The sequence below is a fragment of the Dicentrarchus labrax genome, unplaced genomic scaffold (genome assembly GCF_905237075.1).
Source record: "Dicentrarchus labrax unplaced genomic scaffold, dlabrax2021, whole genome shotgun sequence".
Lineage (NCBI taxonomy): Eukaryota > Metazoa > Chordata > Actinopteri > Moronidae > Dicentrarchus > Dicentrarchus labrax.
In genome coordinates, this window is record NW_026136723.1 from 18,395,429 (window position 1) to 18,413,874 (window position 18,446).

General features: G+C 40.6%; 1 protein-coding gene across 5 annotated transcripts in view; it reads right to left on the reverse strand.

Moving 5' to 3' along the window:
• trps1 (trichorhinophalangeal syndrome I) overlaps nt 1-18,446 on the reverse strand; it is a 118,399-nt gene that overhangs the window by 41,420 nt on the left and 58,533 nt on the right. For all 5 annotated transcript variants that reach the window (XM_051389950.1, XM_051389948.1, XM_051389952.1 and 2 more), the window contains 5 exons: nt 15,844-16,456; nt 15,255-15,469; nt 14,568-14,766; nt 14,192-14,435; nt 7,391-8,207 (listed from right to left, as the gene is read on the reverse strand). In XM_051389950.1, coding sequence (XP_051245910.1) covers nt 7,391-8,207; nt 14,192-14,435; nt 14,568-14,766; nt 15,255-15,469; nt 15,844-16,456 — 2,088 coding nt within the window. The remainder of the gene's footprint in view (nt 1-7,390; nt 8,208-14,191; nt 14,436-14,567; nt 14,767-15,254; nt 15,470-15,843; nt 16,457-18,446) is intronic.

Below are 18,446 nucleotides of genomic sequence, written 5' to 3' on the forward strand. Positions count from 1 at the left end.
CATAGCTTCATTTTACGGAATTGAGCCACAAAAAACAAAAAAACAAAAAAAGAAAGGAGAAGAAAATAAAAGAAAAGGAAAGCTATCGAAGACAAGAAACCCTTTAAACTGATATGTTTAACAGATGCACATCGTTCTTCATTAGGTGTTTCTGCTAAGTAGGACATTTTTACATGACATGGCTTGGATACACTGATGGATAAAAACAGAAAAAAGTCATTTGTAGTCATTTGTCAATCTACTTTTCATTTACTAGAAGCACTTTTACATAAACTGTTCAGCATGATTTTTTCCAGCCTCTTTTCTCTCGTCAAATTACATCAGTCACTATTACCAAGGCAAAAGGCCCGATAGTGTGAAAGAGCCTCAGATTAAAAGAAGAGATGAGGGAAGGAAAGGAGAGATGAGCCAAAAGACAGAGGAGAGGGGAAGGCAAGCAGGGTTTTCAAATTAACTATTGGTCAGGGGTCAGATGGACATTTAATCTAACCAATCAGCTTCCTAATTACACAAGTGCTGCCAGAATGGTGTACCCAATGCATTTCTGTGTGTGTGTGTGTGTGTGTGTGTGTGTGTGTGTGTGTGTGTGTGTGTGTGTGTGTGTGTGTGTGTGTGTCTGTGTGTGTGTGTGTCTGTGTGTGTGTCTATGTGTGTGTGTGTGGGGCTGGCTAGAGTTGCGTGTAGAGGTCTTGTTGTAGCAAAATGATCATCTGGCCTCAATATTGGTTCCATGTGTGAACACAGGCATATGCACGCCTGCATGCACACACATAAGCAAGTGCGTGCACACACACATATAGCCTGTGGTGAATTGCTCCCACCTTACACAAAAGAGAGAGAAAGAGAGAGAGAGAGATTGAGACAGAGAGATAGACCAACAAAGAGAAACATACAAGGACTGAGGGACTGGATGTGCGAGCCATCGCAGGAAAAGGAAGAAGTATAAAAAGAACACACACATGCATGCACACCTACATACACACACTTCCAGTAGTGTGTGTGTAAGTTGATTGTAACAGTAATTGATGTAAACGTCTAAATTACAGCTAGGAGCTAAAATAACCACTGTGTTTTACCGTTGCCATGTCGACATGATGAAAAACACCTGGTTGGTTCACTGGCGGGGAGGGTGGAACATCTGTGTCATGGGCGCCCAGCTGAACCAATGAAAAAGCTGTGTGTGTAAGCGACATGCGTGTGAACCAATGAAATACTCACTGAGAAGAGACAATATTTGAACAGACGGCATGTTAGTCTCAAGTCAAACTAATTATATAATTTTATATTCTATTGTGAGATATAAACTACTGCATCATACAGAAAAAAGTACCGTTGGTTGGTTCTGTTTTGTTGGTGAAAATGCATTTCACATCAAGATTCATGTATAATCTGGAGGCTGCTGCAAAAACAATCTTGAATGCTGTTTTTCCTACTTTGGTGCCAGATTGGTGCGTTTCTCATAGATTGGACAATTCACTGAGTGCCAGTAAAGTTTAAACAATCACAGGAAAGTGTCTTTTAATCACACTAATCCCAGAAGGCGTAATTCCTCGTCTTGCTGGCTCCCTACCTCAGGAAGCCCGACTGCAGGGATAGCTAAGCAGCAGCAGCAGCCCTGGAGCAAATGGGGATTCGGTGTCTTGCTCAAGGACACTTCAGCAGTGGAGATACAGTCAGGCAGAAAGGATTGAGCCTGAGCTCTCAGTTGAGGGACATCTGACTAATAACTACACCACCCTGCTGCCAAAAAGTAACCCAGAGAAAAAACCACACTGCCAAATCCTGGGATTTTAAAGTCAATTTAGTCTACTTTTCTATGACTGATGACTGACTTTACACTTTTGGAAGTGTTGTGTGATGTGGTTAAAAGTCATGTTTCCCAAGCAGGTTGAGAAGGAACATTTGACTTTTTATGTTCCTTCTAACCCGAGTCGGAATCAGTCAATCAGAGAATTCAAAGCGCACTTGAAAGGAGGATTACCATCCAAACACGAGCCAAGATACAGTCAAGCTAAATAAGCTACTTCTTGATTAGTGTGAGCCTAAAATGCCAAGCTGTCACCTTTCCTATACGCATGTTGTCAGCTGTAATGTGTGTACGCTTTGCATGTGTGGAATACCCAAAATGGGTCTAAATGTGGTTAAAATGGTGTAATTTGTTTTTCAAGCCAAATGTAATATTGCAGCAGACAATGAGACTGCTGTGGACTGTCACACAGCGTAAAGCCACACTTGGGTCATAACTGTGACACACACACACTCCCATCAAGCAGATACACGCATAACACGCACGCCTATCCACCGCTATTTCCTCAGACAGACACACACACACACACACACACACACACACACACACACACACACACACACACACACACACACACACACAGGTCAAAATTACAGCAAACAGGTTGTCTGGTTATGTTTCTGTTACACTAAACAGCCTGGATTTTATACACTAGGCACACTACCACACACACACACACACACACACACACACACACACACACACACACACAGAGACACTTTTCTCTCTTTCCAGCATGACTGTTTATTTGAGTCTGTGTCCTGATGGGAAATGTGACTGCTACACAAACAAACTCAACAGCCCAGGACAGACAACTCTGTCTGAGTGTGTGTGCGGAGAGAGTGGGAGAGCAGTTTGGTGAATATCAGTATGTCTTCCCTTTTTCCGACACACACACACACACACACACACACACACACACACACACACACACACACACACACACACACACTGGACCTCAGCAGCTAGAGAGAATAAAGAGAGCACTTTTAACGTGTTCCATGAGGTACTGTATACAGGATACTAACAGTCTAAGCATCCTCATCTTTATAAGGATATCTGTAGCAAATGCACCTTTCATACTGTACTGTTGTATTGATGTTTAATGGCATTCAATAGGTAGTTGTTCGCAGCTGGTATTGAAGGAGTCAGTGGAATATGCAGCTTAGTGGCACATCAGTGGTTGACTGAGCATCGAAACCCTACAAGGTTAAATCTTCCAGATCAGCAATTAAAGAAATGAAACAACCAAGGTCAAAAGGAGTTTCAATCATGACTATCACTAGCAGCTACATTTGTGATCAGGTGCCACTCATTTAGGTTATTTGTCACCGAGATATGTACTGTGTGGGATATTTTAAAGCTGGAAAGTTAACTTGTCAGCAATCTAAGACACTTTTGAAATTACTACAAAGATATTTTTGCCATTTCTGTGTAGGTTGACTTATACGAAAACAGTGTTATATATCTGTGATAATATCAGCTCAATGATCAGTGAGTTCCATACATCAGATTTTTACCAAAAGTTAATCAGTTCTTTGCTGCCCCCTGAACAACTTTTCCAGCCTTTGAAACAAATTGCTTTATCACTACATTTCATTTTTAGAGCACTTTTCTTACATCAAAAAGAAACAAAGTAATAGACCTAAAAAAAAAAGAATTATACATTAAAGGCAATTTGAAGAGGCTGCTTTAATGAGTTTATACTGTGAGTGCAAAGGGCCAGGAAATAGAAAGACAACATTCAGATAACACAGCAGATCAGTTAAGGAACACAATTTAAAGGTTAAATCACTAAAGCTTTCTCCCTGTTTTTGTCTTTAAAACAGCATTGAGCACACAAACACAGACACGCACACACACACACACATACACATACAGACTTGAGTATAAGCTCCATAATTTCCTGTAGCGGATATAAAGTGATGTTAAATTATCAGCACGGAAAATAAGTTCAATTCATGCTTTAATTTCCTTACAAAACACGCACACACACTCGCACAACCACGCACAGACAGAATGCAAATGCAGACACATCGCACATAATTAAGTACACAAGCGGTGGAAAGCACACACAGATGCGCATGTACACTGACACGAATGAATTTGCGCAAGGAAGGGGGGAAGAAGGGAAATAGAACGCAAAGTAATGAGAACTTTATGGAAATGCAGCGTGTGTGTTTCTGTGTGTGTGTTGTGTGTGTCTTTTAAACATAATTAGCTCCGTCGGGCAGAAATGTAAACGAGAGGAACTTTAATGAAACTCTTCTCTGATCTGCTGAAAGCACACATTCCCGTTTATCTCTCTCAGTTCGTCTCTCTATTTTCTCTGTCTGTCTCTCGACTCAAATGGAATTGAATGTCACGCATGGGACTTTTAAAACCCCCCGAAGGTTCACATTTCAGTATTGCATTATGACCACATAAGATGAACACAATTATATTGTGTTTGTAAGGTCACATCGACAATTTCTCCCTCTTGCTTGCTCGAGTCCATTTATCTGCTCCTCTCTCTGCTGTCCTTGAGGTGGAATTCCCTTTGAAAAACACAGCCTGGAATTTATTAGATGATCTAAATTTTGGGTTCGATTCACATATGTTTGGGTATAGTCACATATGTTCACGTATGTTTGGCACATAGGCGGGCCTTTCTCAGCCCTACTTAACTCGAAAAACCACCATTACTCAAAGTCTGTCTCATTCCATTTATAAACTAAAACGTCAACCAAGCTTTTACTTTAATTTCATCTCTAAACCTTGTTCACTTTCTATCCTTGCCTCATGCAGTCAGTCAAAACGTCAGAAAATAACATTTCAAACTGAGAAAATGTCTTCAATGTAATAAATCACTATGAAAACAAAGCCAATAGCAGGGCAATGTCTCAACACTGCGCAGCAATTATAGATCAGGCCTTTCAAAAGAAAATATTCTCTCCTCTCTACAAAGCAAAAAGCCTCCCATACCAGAATACTAACAACTCAGATCCTGTGTGTGTGTGTATTTGTGTGTGTGTATGCCTGTGTGTATGTGTGAGGTGTGTATTGATCTCTGTGTATCAGGTGAGTTGTCCTTTGAGGAAAAGGAGGGAAATGAAAGAAAAAGAATGGAAACAAAAGGAGAGGAGAGACAGATCGATGCAGGGGAGAATAGAAAGAACAAGTGAGGATGAATGAAACCCAAGCACACACACACACAGACACACGCAGAGTCGCACACAGCCACATAAAGAAAAAAAACACACACATACACACGTGTTAAGATGAAATATGACTTCGGCCATTTGTTTCTGCTTTTGTCTCTTTTTAATCCTTTGCTTCCTCCCTACTAACGCACTCCCTGCATCCTTCCATCATCGCTCTTCCTCCTCCTCTTCCCTTCAACCCTCCCTCTATCCTCTCCTTCTCGCTCTCCCTCACTGCTTCTCACTTGCCATTTACAAAGAGTCAATTTGTATTTCGGGTGGATTCACCTTTTGTAATTCAGACTCTGCCCTGTTGAGTCAAAGGCCGCATTTAAATTGAACTAAACATCTATGTGTGTGTGTGTGTGTGTGTGTGTCTTTAAGTGTTGATATATGCGTGTGCGTGTGTGTACTGAGCTATTTCAGATGATCCTTTGCATTAGTGCCCCTCCCTTACCCTGCCCAGTGATGAGTCAACCTCAGCCTGAGCGTGTATGTATGCATGCGTATGTGTGTGGGATTTGTGTGTGTGTGTGTGTGTGTGCCATGGAAACTGAGAATAAATATTGTGTAGTGAGAGGAGAGAGATGGAGAAAGACAGCAGCAAAGGCCATATCTTATGAAGCTATTAAAGTAATAAGTCATTTTCAGTTTCCCCTCTAATAAATTGTTAAACTGTTTGTCTCATCCGTCTCTCTCTTCCTCTTTCTTCTTTTCACCTTCCAGTGCTCACTATCTTTCTTGTCTGTTTTCTCTCTAACCGAACACATTAACTCATTGTGCTACAAAACCAACAAAAGTGTATTTTTTACTTTAGTGGGGAACACAAAGTTTCCAGAGATACAAATAATCGCCATTTGAATTTGGGGGAAAGGTGAATCCCATGTCCTTGAATGGTGCAGCCATCAAAAATGTTTATTCTTGGGTTTGACCATTTCCCTCCCTTTATGAAGAGTTTGAAGCAAGCTGGTACAGAATGTGTATCATACCCTCATAAAGTGTGAAATAAGATGTTTCTTCTACATTTAATGCTACTAAAGAAGAATTCAAAATGATCCTTTGCTTTCTTTTCAGAGGTTAAATGAGAAGATCCATGTCAATCCTGTGACTGTGTGTTAAGTATGCAGCTAGAGGCAGGACATTGTGAGCTAAGCTTAGCTTAACATAAAGACTGGAAGCAGTGGGAAACAGCAAACCTAGCTCTGTCCAAAATGAATACAAATTAACACGGTATAACGATTTTAGGGAGATGAATGTTGGTTACTATAACAATTTTTAGGGGGAAACTAAGGGACTTTTTTGCTACGCACTTCTATCTGACTATCTTCATCTCGGTTTTCCTCCCTTTCACTCTCATGCATGCAGTCTCTCGCTGTGTCACACTCTCTCGCTCTCTCACAGACACACACTGCCCCACCCATGATAATGAGTAAACCTCTTGCTGCCACACCCTGCCCAGTCTGCCAAGTTGCTGCCAACACCTCACACACACAAACACATGCACGCACATACAGACACACATGCAACAGACCCATAACTTGTACAAAGGAGCCATACACTCAACTCACACACTGATATGTCCATATGTACACCACGGACTCCACTCTCACACTCAATAATACCACTTACATAGAGCCATGTCAGTGCTCTGACACCACACACACACACACACACACACACACACACACACACACACACACACACACACACACACACACACACACACACAGTTCAGTCTATTCTGATCTAATGTGATCATAGCCAATAAGCTCTGCGGTGCTGGCAAACCACAGTCTGTTCCTGCCAGTCCATGACATCACTGTGAAGTGAAGAGCATTGTGGGCCACAAAGTACGATCGGGGAGCTGACTGACAGGTGGTAACCATGGGAACTGTCAGTTTGCCTCCTCGTTGCTGTAGCAACAGGCAAGTTTCTCGGTGTTGTGAGTTAAAATTTAATTTAAAAAAAGATGAATACAACTTATGGGAAAGGAAATTATGTCATGGAAACACACACACGAACAAAAGCTCACAGAGATATGAACACATGCAAGCATGTGGGACATGTTTTTAGCCAGCGTCAATCTGCATAAGTACTCTAAATATGATGGAAGCATTACCGGTGTCATTGTATCTGTTCTCTACATGAGGTCTAATCCTCACATCTGATTCAGTGGAAATGAAGATGATGGGTTATTAACAGAAGCACTTTGACCACTAATACTCTCAGCAGGTTGAATCAGGCTATAGAGATCTAGCTACAAAGGCCTTCATTCAGAGAGCCAGAGCCAAAAGTTAAAATCAAGGTTTAAGTGAGGCAAAGAAGAAAGATTAGGCTGAATGAGAGAATGAGCTGAATGTGAACCAGAGGAATGAGATATGTAGGAGGGTGTGCACCTTACCCGTAGCAGGGACTGGGACTCCTCTTTAGCAGCACCTCCTTTTGCCTCCTGTCCTCCTCCACCTCCACTCCCTCCTCCTCCTCCTCCTGTATACTGCTGAGGGGGCATCTGCATCTGTTTCTCTCCCCCACCTCCACCTGCATTGGCTCCTCCTGGTCTCCCTCCTCCATACAGCTTGGCATCTCCCAAAAACGACTTGGTATCTCCCAAAAATGACTTGGTGTCTCCCAGGTAAACCATGCTAGGTGAAGCCATGCCTCTTTTCTGCTGCGAGGCCTCATGATTTGCTGAAACAAACGACAATGAGAGGGGGGAGGAGAAAAGAGAGGGGCTTCCACCTCCTGTTCCTCTTTCTACTCCTCTTTCGGGTCCCATTCGCTCCTTGGGCACCCAAAGTAAACCGTGGGCCTGCTCACTTCCTCTTTCTCCCAGTCCTCTTGTCTCCCCAAGAACCCAGCCTTTCTCCCGCTCTCTTTCTTTCTCCTCAGCTCCCTCACTTTTTACCACCCCTCCTGCCTCTTCTCTGCCTCCCTCTGCTAACCGTCCCTCAGGCGGAGCAAGGGAGTAGAGGAGGCGAAGATCCCCCTTGCTTTCTTCTTTAATGGCTAAGGTAGAAGGAGCTGAGCAGCCATTAGCTGAGAGTGTTAACGAAGGCGTCAGGGAGGTCGTCAGTGAGGTGGGTAAGGAAGTTGTTGTCAGTGAGCTTAATGAGGGAGAGGATTCATGACAGTGGGCCGAGTTAAAATGGTCGAGGAGTGCTGACGAATCAGGAGCCGTGAAGTCACAGCGTCGACAACGGCAACACGCGTGGACACGCCTGCAGAGAGAAGAAAAATCAGCGAATGAATTATGCACAATTAACAAATTTATAAAATATAATAGTTCTTAATATTATTAAGAAGTACAGATGATTACTTTCATTTTGCATTAGGACAATAATACTGCTTAAATATTCATAGGTTTGCAATACCCAACTTGACCTCTTGAAAAATAGAATTTGTCATTAAGGGTCATCTGAGACAGTCACACTAAAGAACAGTCACAGTAATGAGACCAAACATAACAATTTTAAAAGTCAATTCATCTTGAATTTCATCAATTTGAAATGTAAAACGCATTCCTTGCTTATAGCTTTTAATGGGCTGTATATGACAAGCATTTATAGCTTTTAATGGGCTGTATATGACAAGCATTTAAAGAAAATTGAAGAAACTCCCTGAATTGACTAAATTTAAAGTGCACTTGTCCCTGCTTGATTTTCTCCAACCACTCAGGTAGAGTTTCACCGAGTCTGTGGCCAAAAAGTTACTCAGTGTTCCACTAAATCACGCTGAATTAGGACAAAACTGTAAGGAATGTAAATGAATCTGAATGACAAGAAATGAATCACCCATCAACAAACCACCTTCATTTCCTGTTGGCAAGGCCCTGAATGACCAGCAATATACACGATACACAACATCAGGGTTTTTCCTGGCTCCGAAAACAGTTTCGGTGCTTCTTGTGCAGGCCAATGAGCAAAATCAATCAACCATCTATACCAAGAACTTGGACTCCTGTTTGTGGTTGCTCATGGTGGACCCACTGTGTGCAGCTGCTTTATATTTAGGTATATAGGAAAAATATTAACAAGCAGCTGTCAAAATATACATAAATGAATATACTGTAGGAATCAGTCTGTCTGTCTGTACTGAGATGGTCTTATTATATATAATATATATATATTGATTGATTATGGTGGAAAGTAAACTTTTTCCTCTTGAAAGACTAACAGCTTAACAATTCCGAGCTGTCCTTCAAAAGGTCTGTAACTGTGACTCAAAATATGAATAACATTTTTCTATTTATTATAAAACCCTGCAATGTGGGTGTTTTATAACACTGGACTAAAAGCATGAAAAAACTGTCATTGAAAACATATAAAAACTATCAAATTGTCATGTTTCTGTTATAGCATCTCTCATGTGTGTGGAACCCGCCGCAGTTCCCCATGAACTACAAAACAAAAATACATATACATATAAAAGACTGAGCAGTGCACACACACAGATGGACACCCACACAAATAGTAAGGATACAACCAGAAATATAACTTTTTCAAGAACATACACTCTCTTTCTTATTTGTCATGCATTTGACATGTTTTTTGCATGACTGACCGGGAGAGAAATGGTAATGATATGTAGGTTCAAAGAAATAAAAAACTATGTAAATAAAAAAATTAATTTAAAAAAAAGTGCAAATCTGTGACTGTTCTCCATCTCCCTCTCTTGTTCTCTATCTCTTTTTCTCTGCATATATTATTTGGTTCTGTCTGTCTATTGAACTTTATTAGTTGATAAATTAAAATAAATGCCTTGGGTAAAGACAGATTCCAGATGGGGCTTTAAACGGCATCTTGAGGAGTTCAGAATGATCTAGCTATTTGTAGAAATTTGCAAAAAAAATGTGTGAGCAAAGTACACCTTGTACCTAGTGGACTTAAATGTCTCCAGATGCTGAACAAAGACACAGTGGCCTCTCTGTTTGTCATCACCATACACACCACACATGCATGCATGCATGCATGCATGCACACATGGACTGTTGCACTTACTGACTCATTTACTTACTTGCTTGCTGTGCCACTGTTTCTCTCTCTCACACACATACACGTTCATGATAAATGAAGTTTAAATCATTCATTTTACACACAAACTATTCTGATCCACCTTCACACCGAACACTGTCTACAACCACATCCATCTCACATATACTGAATTAAATGTTCCCATGGAAAGTAAGAACAGGGAAGTTATATTTAGTATGGATGCATTAGAAAATATCAAAACAGTCTGAATACAAGGGGGTTTTATGAGCTGTAAATGTTGCTTGGGTTCTTTGTAAACTAAAAATTTATTTGTTTGATTTTATTTCTTTGAGAATATTAAGCTGGCATCACAAAAGTATGGAAACTCACTGCATACTTTTGCCCTTGGAGTTATTTATTTGTAAAGCAAAAAGGAGACATTTGGAGAAAGATTTTTTAAAAGATCTTTTAAGAATCTAAACTAATCAACTTGAGAAATTCTCTCTAAAGATCTCTTTTTTTTTGCAGCAATGGACTATGTGCTCTACAGAAGCACACATACTTGTTAATATAGCTCACTGCAGCTTACATGTTTGGTTTGCTTCCTCTGTTTGGATAAGAGACTTTTAATCTGTGACTGGTCTCAAGAAAGCCCATTTAAATGCATTTGATATGTCAATCAAGTCTTACCCAAAAGTCCCTCAAATAACAAGTCTGTGTTTGGGGTCACAACCCCTACATGCTCTGAGGTCAATACACACCTGCACATAATGATGTCTACAGACACAGACACACAGACACACACTGAGACACACAGAGACAAACACACAGACACACACACTCAACAAATGTTAATAATTATAGTCGGAACAGTATTTCTGCAATACTAAATGTTTGAGAATGAGCTGCAAACATATGTTTAGTATTTGTAATAAAATGTCTGATATTCTGTTTGTGCAAGAAAACGCACATTTTGCCGCTTATTCTGAAGCTTTAACATAAATTACCCAAAAATACTGACATTGTAATAATATAATTCACATTCTCAGCTTTCACAACAAAGGCATATGTTAGTAAGCTCTTGCTGGTGTACGTCTGTGCCTTATAAATGTCACAACCTCAGTGAGGGTGTTTAGATGTAAAAGTTATAAGGGAGATTGATTAGTTTGTTCCTCCCCAACACCATGGCCCTTTGTTCTGAGCACCCTATAATTAAATCCTGGATTTTGTTTTTTACAACTTGGCCTCGGAATCCTTTTAGGTTTGGTTGATTTTAGTGGTGGTGTGAAACTTTCTGGCTTTATTTCAGTTTTATTTGATTTGAGCTTTGAGATTTAGAGCTTAGATTTTGTTAAGGACGTGAGTGGACTGTTAAATCCCCTCCAAACTCTCTTTCTTTCTCTCTCTCGCATTGTCACCCTATCTCCCCCTTCTCTCCACTTTCCTCTGTGCCTTTCTCTAAGTTTCTCTCTCTGTTTCTTTTCTTTCATTCTCCTTCCATCATACAATCCCTTCTTTCTCTTTCTACCTTTTATTTCCTATCTGTCACTTCATCTCTTCCCCTTCTCCTCTTCTCGCTTTCTCTATCGCTCCCTCTTCTTCTCTCTGCTCTCACTCTCAAAATGAATCAAACTTTTTAATCTTTCATTGATTTGTAGCAGAAATCTCGCTAAAATGGCTCTGTCAGACTGTGTGCAAGAAAACAAGAACAACTTGTATACTATGTGAGTTTGTTCGTGAGCGTATATCAAGAGACAATCCAGATCAGCAATATAGATCAATGCTTAAATAGCCACGAAGATTTCAAACAACTGTCTTCAGTTCTGTGTATCTCTCTCAGTCTCTCTGTCTTCAGCCACAACTTTCCCACACCACCCCTCTCTCTCTTTCCCACCCTAACTTACTCTAGCTTTCTCTGTTATTTGCTGGCGAAGTCTCTGAAAACCCAGTGAATGTGTGTGTGTGTGTGTGTGTGTGTGTGTGTGTGTGTGTGTGTGTGTGTGTGTGTGTGTGTGTGTGTGTGTGTGTGTGTGTGTGTGTGTGTGTGTATGTGTGTATGTGTGTGTGTGTGTGTGTGTGTGTGTGTGTGTGTGTGTGTGTCTGTCTGTCTGTCTGTCTGTCTGTGTGTTTGTGTAGGCAACAAATTGGCTGTGGAGTCTAGTCTGACCTATCCAGCCTTTTAGATGTCTGTAAAACTGAGCTTATGGCTTATTTAGCAGGTAAACACATACACACACTGTACACAGACATTTGTATGTGCAAGGAAAAAATAAATTTGTACTCATATGAAAGACTCATGTGAAAAAGAAAAAAGTTAACAATAATCTTAAGACAAACTCTGCAAGTCTTTGGTTCTATATTGACAGGCTGATCCTCCTCTCCGGAGAAAGTTGCCCCGGGAAAGATAGAAAATACTAGTAGTAAATTAGAATTACAGGGGAACTCCACACCGATTTAACACATCAAAGTCTGTTTACAGGTCTTGGGGAGTACAAATGCATATGTGAAAAACTTGTATAAAGCCTTCTGTTGCTCCAGAGGGAGCTGCACAAAATCAAATTGCATCAGTTGGGAAAAACTGAAAACTACAAAACTGAAAATTAAAAAAAAACGATAAAGAAGTGAGCCCAGCAGACCTCTGTAGCACAATCCTCATCTATGCTCAAGGCCAACGGCTTGAAACAACATCAGCTGCTACTAGTACTAGAATCTCTGGACTGCACGTTGCATTGTGGGTAATTTAGGTGCCCAGTTTTGACAAGGATGAAGAATGAGTGGGATAAGAAAGATGATATATCTTTTTCTGCTCCATCAATTCAATCATCAATCTAAAAAAACAACTTGAGTCCAACAACATTAATGTAGGAATGCAATGCTTAATCGGTGAAGTACTTTTTCATAGGCCTTGTACTTAGAGTAGATTCAAAATATGGCAACAGTGTATTTAAATAGAGTAGTTTCACAGGACAGCAATAGCTTAAAAAGGTAGTGGTGGAAAGCCCAGTGCTGTAGTTTAAATTGTCTAAAGGCTGTCAACAAAACCAGATTCTCACAGTTTCATGTCTCGGTGTTGATACCAAGATTAGATTAAGTCCTTGATAACTCAGCAGGTCAGGGGACCTGGTGCTGATCATGTAGTGCAAGAGGAATTGAAAGGCACATGTTTATCACTCTGAAAGTGCCAGTAGAGAAACAGCAAAAAGGAACTGAACTAATATGTATCTGGACATACAGCAAGTAGATATCAATGAAGCTCATAACCCAGTTAGGGCTTCTGGCACTTTACCTACTTACAAGGTGCATGGAAATGGGGGAGAGTCAGTGTGTGGGATTTAGTGACATCTAGCAATAAAGTTGCAGACCGCAACCATTTGAATACAATTCAGCCTTCCAAGCGTGTAGGAGAAACTACGATGGCTGCAAAACAGTGTTTGGTTTGTCCGTTCTGGGCTATATAAGCTCTATGTTTTTCAGGTCATTATACACCAATGAAAACATACCTATAAATATTATATTCCATTTCTGCCACTAGATCCTCCTAAATGTTACACACGGGACCTTTAACCTAAACTCATTATACAACCATAAGCCAAAACATGCTGGTCTAACAATGAAGCCTTGCTGGATTTTTCAGTGAAGCTCATCACAAAATGGTAATCCTCAGGTATGTGACACTCCTATTCAAAGACTACAAATCTGTGAATATCAGTGAGGTCTGAGTTGCTTCCGGGTGTGAATCTCTAAATGGTGTCTATGAGTGTCTGATTTTTTTTAAATGGGTTGCTGCCGAAAATTTCCTGGATAATTGGGAAAAAGGGAATAGCTGGACTTCCCAGCACAAGTAATGCTTTTTTGTCTTTCCAACTTAAAATAGGATTCTTTTTTTTGTTTTTACTCACCCTCATCCAGTTATTAGAACATTTAGTCATAAACATTAACTGGAATATTTTTGATGCTACTTGATATTGCACAATGAACAAATGATTGAATAACACAGAATAGGCAGTTTTAGAAAAGGTGGCCAACTTAATGGGAGGATGTTTTTCAATCACCTTTCATTGATATCATCATATTACATCCTATTATCTTAATTCCTTCAATCTTTTTAATACCCTTTCATATCTAGGAATCCTGGTGAAAAAAACATTGTATTACAAGGAATAATATAGAATATCTAATAATGATAATCAACAGTATTTAATCACTGTTATCTAATCCCATCTCTCTCTTACCTGTAGTGTCTAAAAATCTCTTCTTCCACTTCCGTGATGAAGTGACATTTTGTACAAGAGTACTCCCTCTCTCCTCCTCCTCCTCCTCTCCCCCCTTCCTTGTCTCCTCCAATTTCTTCCTCAGCCTTGACATGTGGTGGTGCCCCCTTTAGGTTAATCAGTGTGTGGCAGCTTTCGTAGTGTTGGAGTAACACATCGATGTCGGTGGTGGCAAACGCACATTGGTCACACAAGTGGGTGACGCCTGGAATCAGAAAAAAACAGGATGAGTCAGGAGCAAGAAACGAAGAAAGGATTGTTGTTTAATTTACTGACATACAGAAAAAGTTGAAAATATTCTGACAAAATATGCTGGATGAAGTATGCATTTGAATACCTTGTGTGACGACAGGATGGGCAGGGTTCGAGGGGTAAAAATTCACACCGGGGTCACCTCTAGGATTAGGAGGGGTCATGCTGGGTGAGGTGGCGATAGTAGGTTTCGAACCGACGGTGTCCTGCTGTTTGGTGGACGGAGGAAACTTGGAACAGCATTTAGGGCAGGTGGGCTTCCGACAAGCAAAGGGGTGAGACACCTATTGAGAAAAATCACAGGAGGTTTGGTGAAGAGTAGCATGGATGCTGCATGATTACTGACGAAACTGTGCATAGAGAGTGAATTTAGACTTTAAGAGTTTGTTTTCTTCTGTTGTTTCTCTCACTTTGGTGATGTAATTGTGTTTTTGTCTATGCAGGTGATATCAAAGGATACCAGTATGAATGTGCATCATTAACTGAATGATGCCACCCCCAATTTTGGCTGTTAACCATCCTTTTTGCATGTTAAACAGCTGCAACTGCACCATTTGGCAGCTGGCACAAAGGAGAGTGGGGAGTGTGCGTGGGTGGAAGGGGGGAAGCAAGGGAATTTTAACTAGGCTGGAAATTGGAACAATTAACTTTACACTTGTTCATATATTACATTTATTTTCTTGTGCTTACAAAACAGCTATTTTTTTCCCTTCTAATTGCTAGGCAAACACCACAACACCAAATAAACATTTCAATATTTTATCAATCTCACCTCCCCCAGGTGTTTGTGTGGCTGACAGAGCCCCTGTGGACAATACATGCAGTGCTGAATGCAGCATCGATGGATGGAGTGGTTGTGCTGGTAGTGCAGCAGTAATGGTGCTACTACGATCACATCTGCGCTGTGGGCCATTGAGTACCGGAAATCACACAACTGACAGTTATAACTGGTCACAACTGCTTCTGAATCACTGCTGTTTGGGTCTCCTAGGAAGCAGAAAACAGAGCAAAGATCTGTTAAATAAAACAGTTCGGGTCTTGGAATTGAAAAACAAGGGCATGTCAGAAAACTGACATAGAGGGTCAAGTAGCATCAAAGCAGTAAAACTGATGAAAAAAAAAAGGTCAAGCAGTATTGCAGTACTTATAACAGCAAATAAATAAAGGGCAGCAGTGTGAGAGTTTCTAGAAAGAAGAAAGTCGAGCAGTATCACAGCACAACGAGAACACTCATTAGATGGCTATTTAATTTTGATACGCTTGATCATTAATCATGTGCTTCGTTGAAGTAGCTACCTTCTCTTGAAAAACATGTAAAGCAATTCACCACCACATATCACCATGCTTTCCCATTTAATTACCTTGGCTGGTGCTGGACGGGTTGGATGATACATCTTTGCGGCTTTTGGATGCCATGTGGTCTCTTTCTCCTCCTTCTCTTCTGCCTCCTCTCTCCCTCTCTCTGTCCATCACCCCAGGATTAGAGTTGTTGGGGCTCATAGAACCTCCAGTGCTCATTCTATGTCTTTGTTCATAGTGCTCTAAAAGCTTAGCTGAGCCCCCTGACCACTCACAACTCCAGCTACAGAATTTACACCAATAATACGCCTGCACGGCACCTCGACCCGGCTCCCCTGTCCAGCTCGACGTATCTGAACACGCCCTGACTGGGATTGAGTACCCGACCAAGGAATCATCTTCCGCCCTCACCGCGACTCGATCCGCCACATCTAAGATTTGACTCCTTTCCTTTATCTGGTTTTCATGCGTTGCCAGGTTATTGGTGGCCAGCAGCGGCGTGGTTGGCGGAGTTTTCACTTTATTTGGATGCGAGGACAGGAAGTGTTGTTCAAGTTCTAAGGAATTACTGCCCATGTACGTGAAGTTGCAGAATTTGCAGCGAAAGTACTTAGTATTCCCTTGGCAATCAGAGGTCTTGCGGCCAATCCCAATTAGCGTGCCACCCAGCGTCACCTGTGGACACGCAGAAAAGAGAGAAAACGGCAAAAAAAAGATTTAGTTACATCAAGATTAAAAATCAATTTCTGTATATCATACAGTCATTCATGTGGTTCTTGCAGCTTGGCTGGTCTTTGCTTAGTGGTACAAAAAGGTAGAGTTTCCAACAGCTGGTTCCATTTGGATCCATTTCCTGGGTGTCAAAATATGTTTATCTCTCATCAAACATTTTATCTCGCAAAGCAAAGAGCAATGTTGAAAACAGTAAGGAAGCAGGGTTCTCATTTTTAGCTCACACTGACAGCTCTTTTGCTGGTTTAAATGACAAACATCAACAGTGGTAGCTGTATTTAATTATTGTACAACTGTAACTGAAAGACGAACCTACAAACAATTATTAGACAGTAGATAATAGGTATCCATTAGATACATTATACATTATGATTATACACCTAATATATGCTGTCCTTGAAGTTCAAAAACAAAAATAAAACATTCATCACATTTTTAATTCCTGTGCAGCAGATATTTGAGGGACACCTGACATGAACAGAGATATGCTCCTGCCAATATGGAAAATTATGCCTCAGCCTCTCTTAAACGTAATCCATAATTTTCTGTATGTAACTGTAGACAATTAACAGGCTGCTGAAACTCTAACTAACTGACCAACAACATATCTATCAGTCTCTGCTGTAGAATCCAATGTATGAGGCCAAGATTTTGCATTACTAAGCGAGCAACCTGACACTCATATGTTTTTTATTAGGTTAGTCCCTCGACTGTAGGTGATTATAGTGTGCTGTTGGCTATACTGGTGAGCAGGCAACCTGGCAAGTCTTACAGTGACATTAGACTTACTACTGTACAATATGGATTTCTCTCTTTATGGATCTGTGGTTTGATGCCGACAGTTGGCAGTTGCAATGGAGGTTTGGCAAGAACAAAATGCATTTGCATTGCATTTTAAGTGAGCAAAGATGCACACTTTTTGATATATAAATATATAGGGGCACTTACCTTGAGTTTTACACTGCAAATGTCGATGAGCATGCATTTTGATTTCAGTCATAATTATCAAATGATTATATTAACTTTGTCCTATTTTGAGCTCTAAAGCATGGATGTATTCTCATAAATAATCTTGTATTAATTCATTAATTCTTGTCACCCCTGTCATCATTTTGTACTTAGAGAGAGAATAACTCCACCACTGTGGAACTTGCTTTATTTTCCTTTTGCAATTAAATCCTGGTCATTAAACCTCTCCCTGTCTATTGTAGTGGAGAGGACAATGAAGAGGAATTTATATTCATTAATCTATTGCCGGAGAACAGAAATTAAAAGATGACAGAAAAAGGGCAAACTAAAGACACAGACTGAGGTGGTAAAGTGAAACATGCTACAAAAAGAGCAAAAAATGTGAGATGGTATATTATATTTTGGTATATGCGAGATAGTGTGGACTGGTAGCAGGAGAGGTGCCAGTTCTATCTCCTGTGCACTGCAGAGGTGCCCTTGAGCAAGGTACCTAACCCCTAACCGCTTCAGTCACTACATGGCAGCCCATCACTCCACCATATCTCCACATTTGCATGTCTATATTATATTTTGGGCCTGTGTGTGTGTAAACACTGAGTGAAAAAAGAATTTCCCCACTGGGGATTAATAAAGTATATCTTCTTCTTATTATTTCAGCTTCATTGAAGAGAATAAATTCAGATGGCTAAGTGAGATCTATTACTGCGTGTGATCTCACAACAGCAATCATCCAATCATCACGTCCCACAGACCCTGCCCAGGCAATTAGAGAGGAGCCAAACATCAAGTCATTCTAGCAAGCAGAATGGACAGAAAGACACAAAGGGTAATATAAGAGGGAGAGAGAGAGGAAGAAGAGAGACAGAGGACAAGTGGGACAAGTTGAGGGAAAAGTGTGTAAGTCAAGGAATAGAGGCGGGAGAAGAAAGAGGTGAGAGATGGATGAAAAGCAAATTGAGACGTG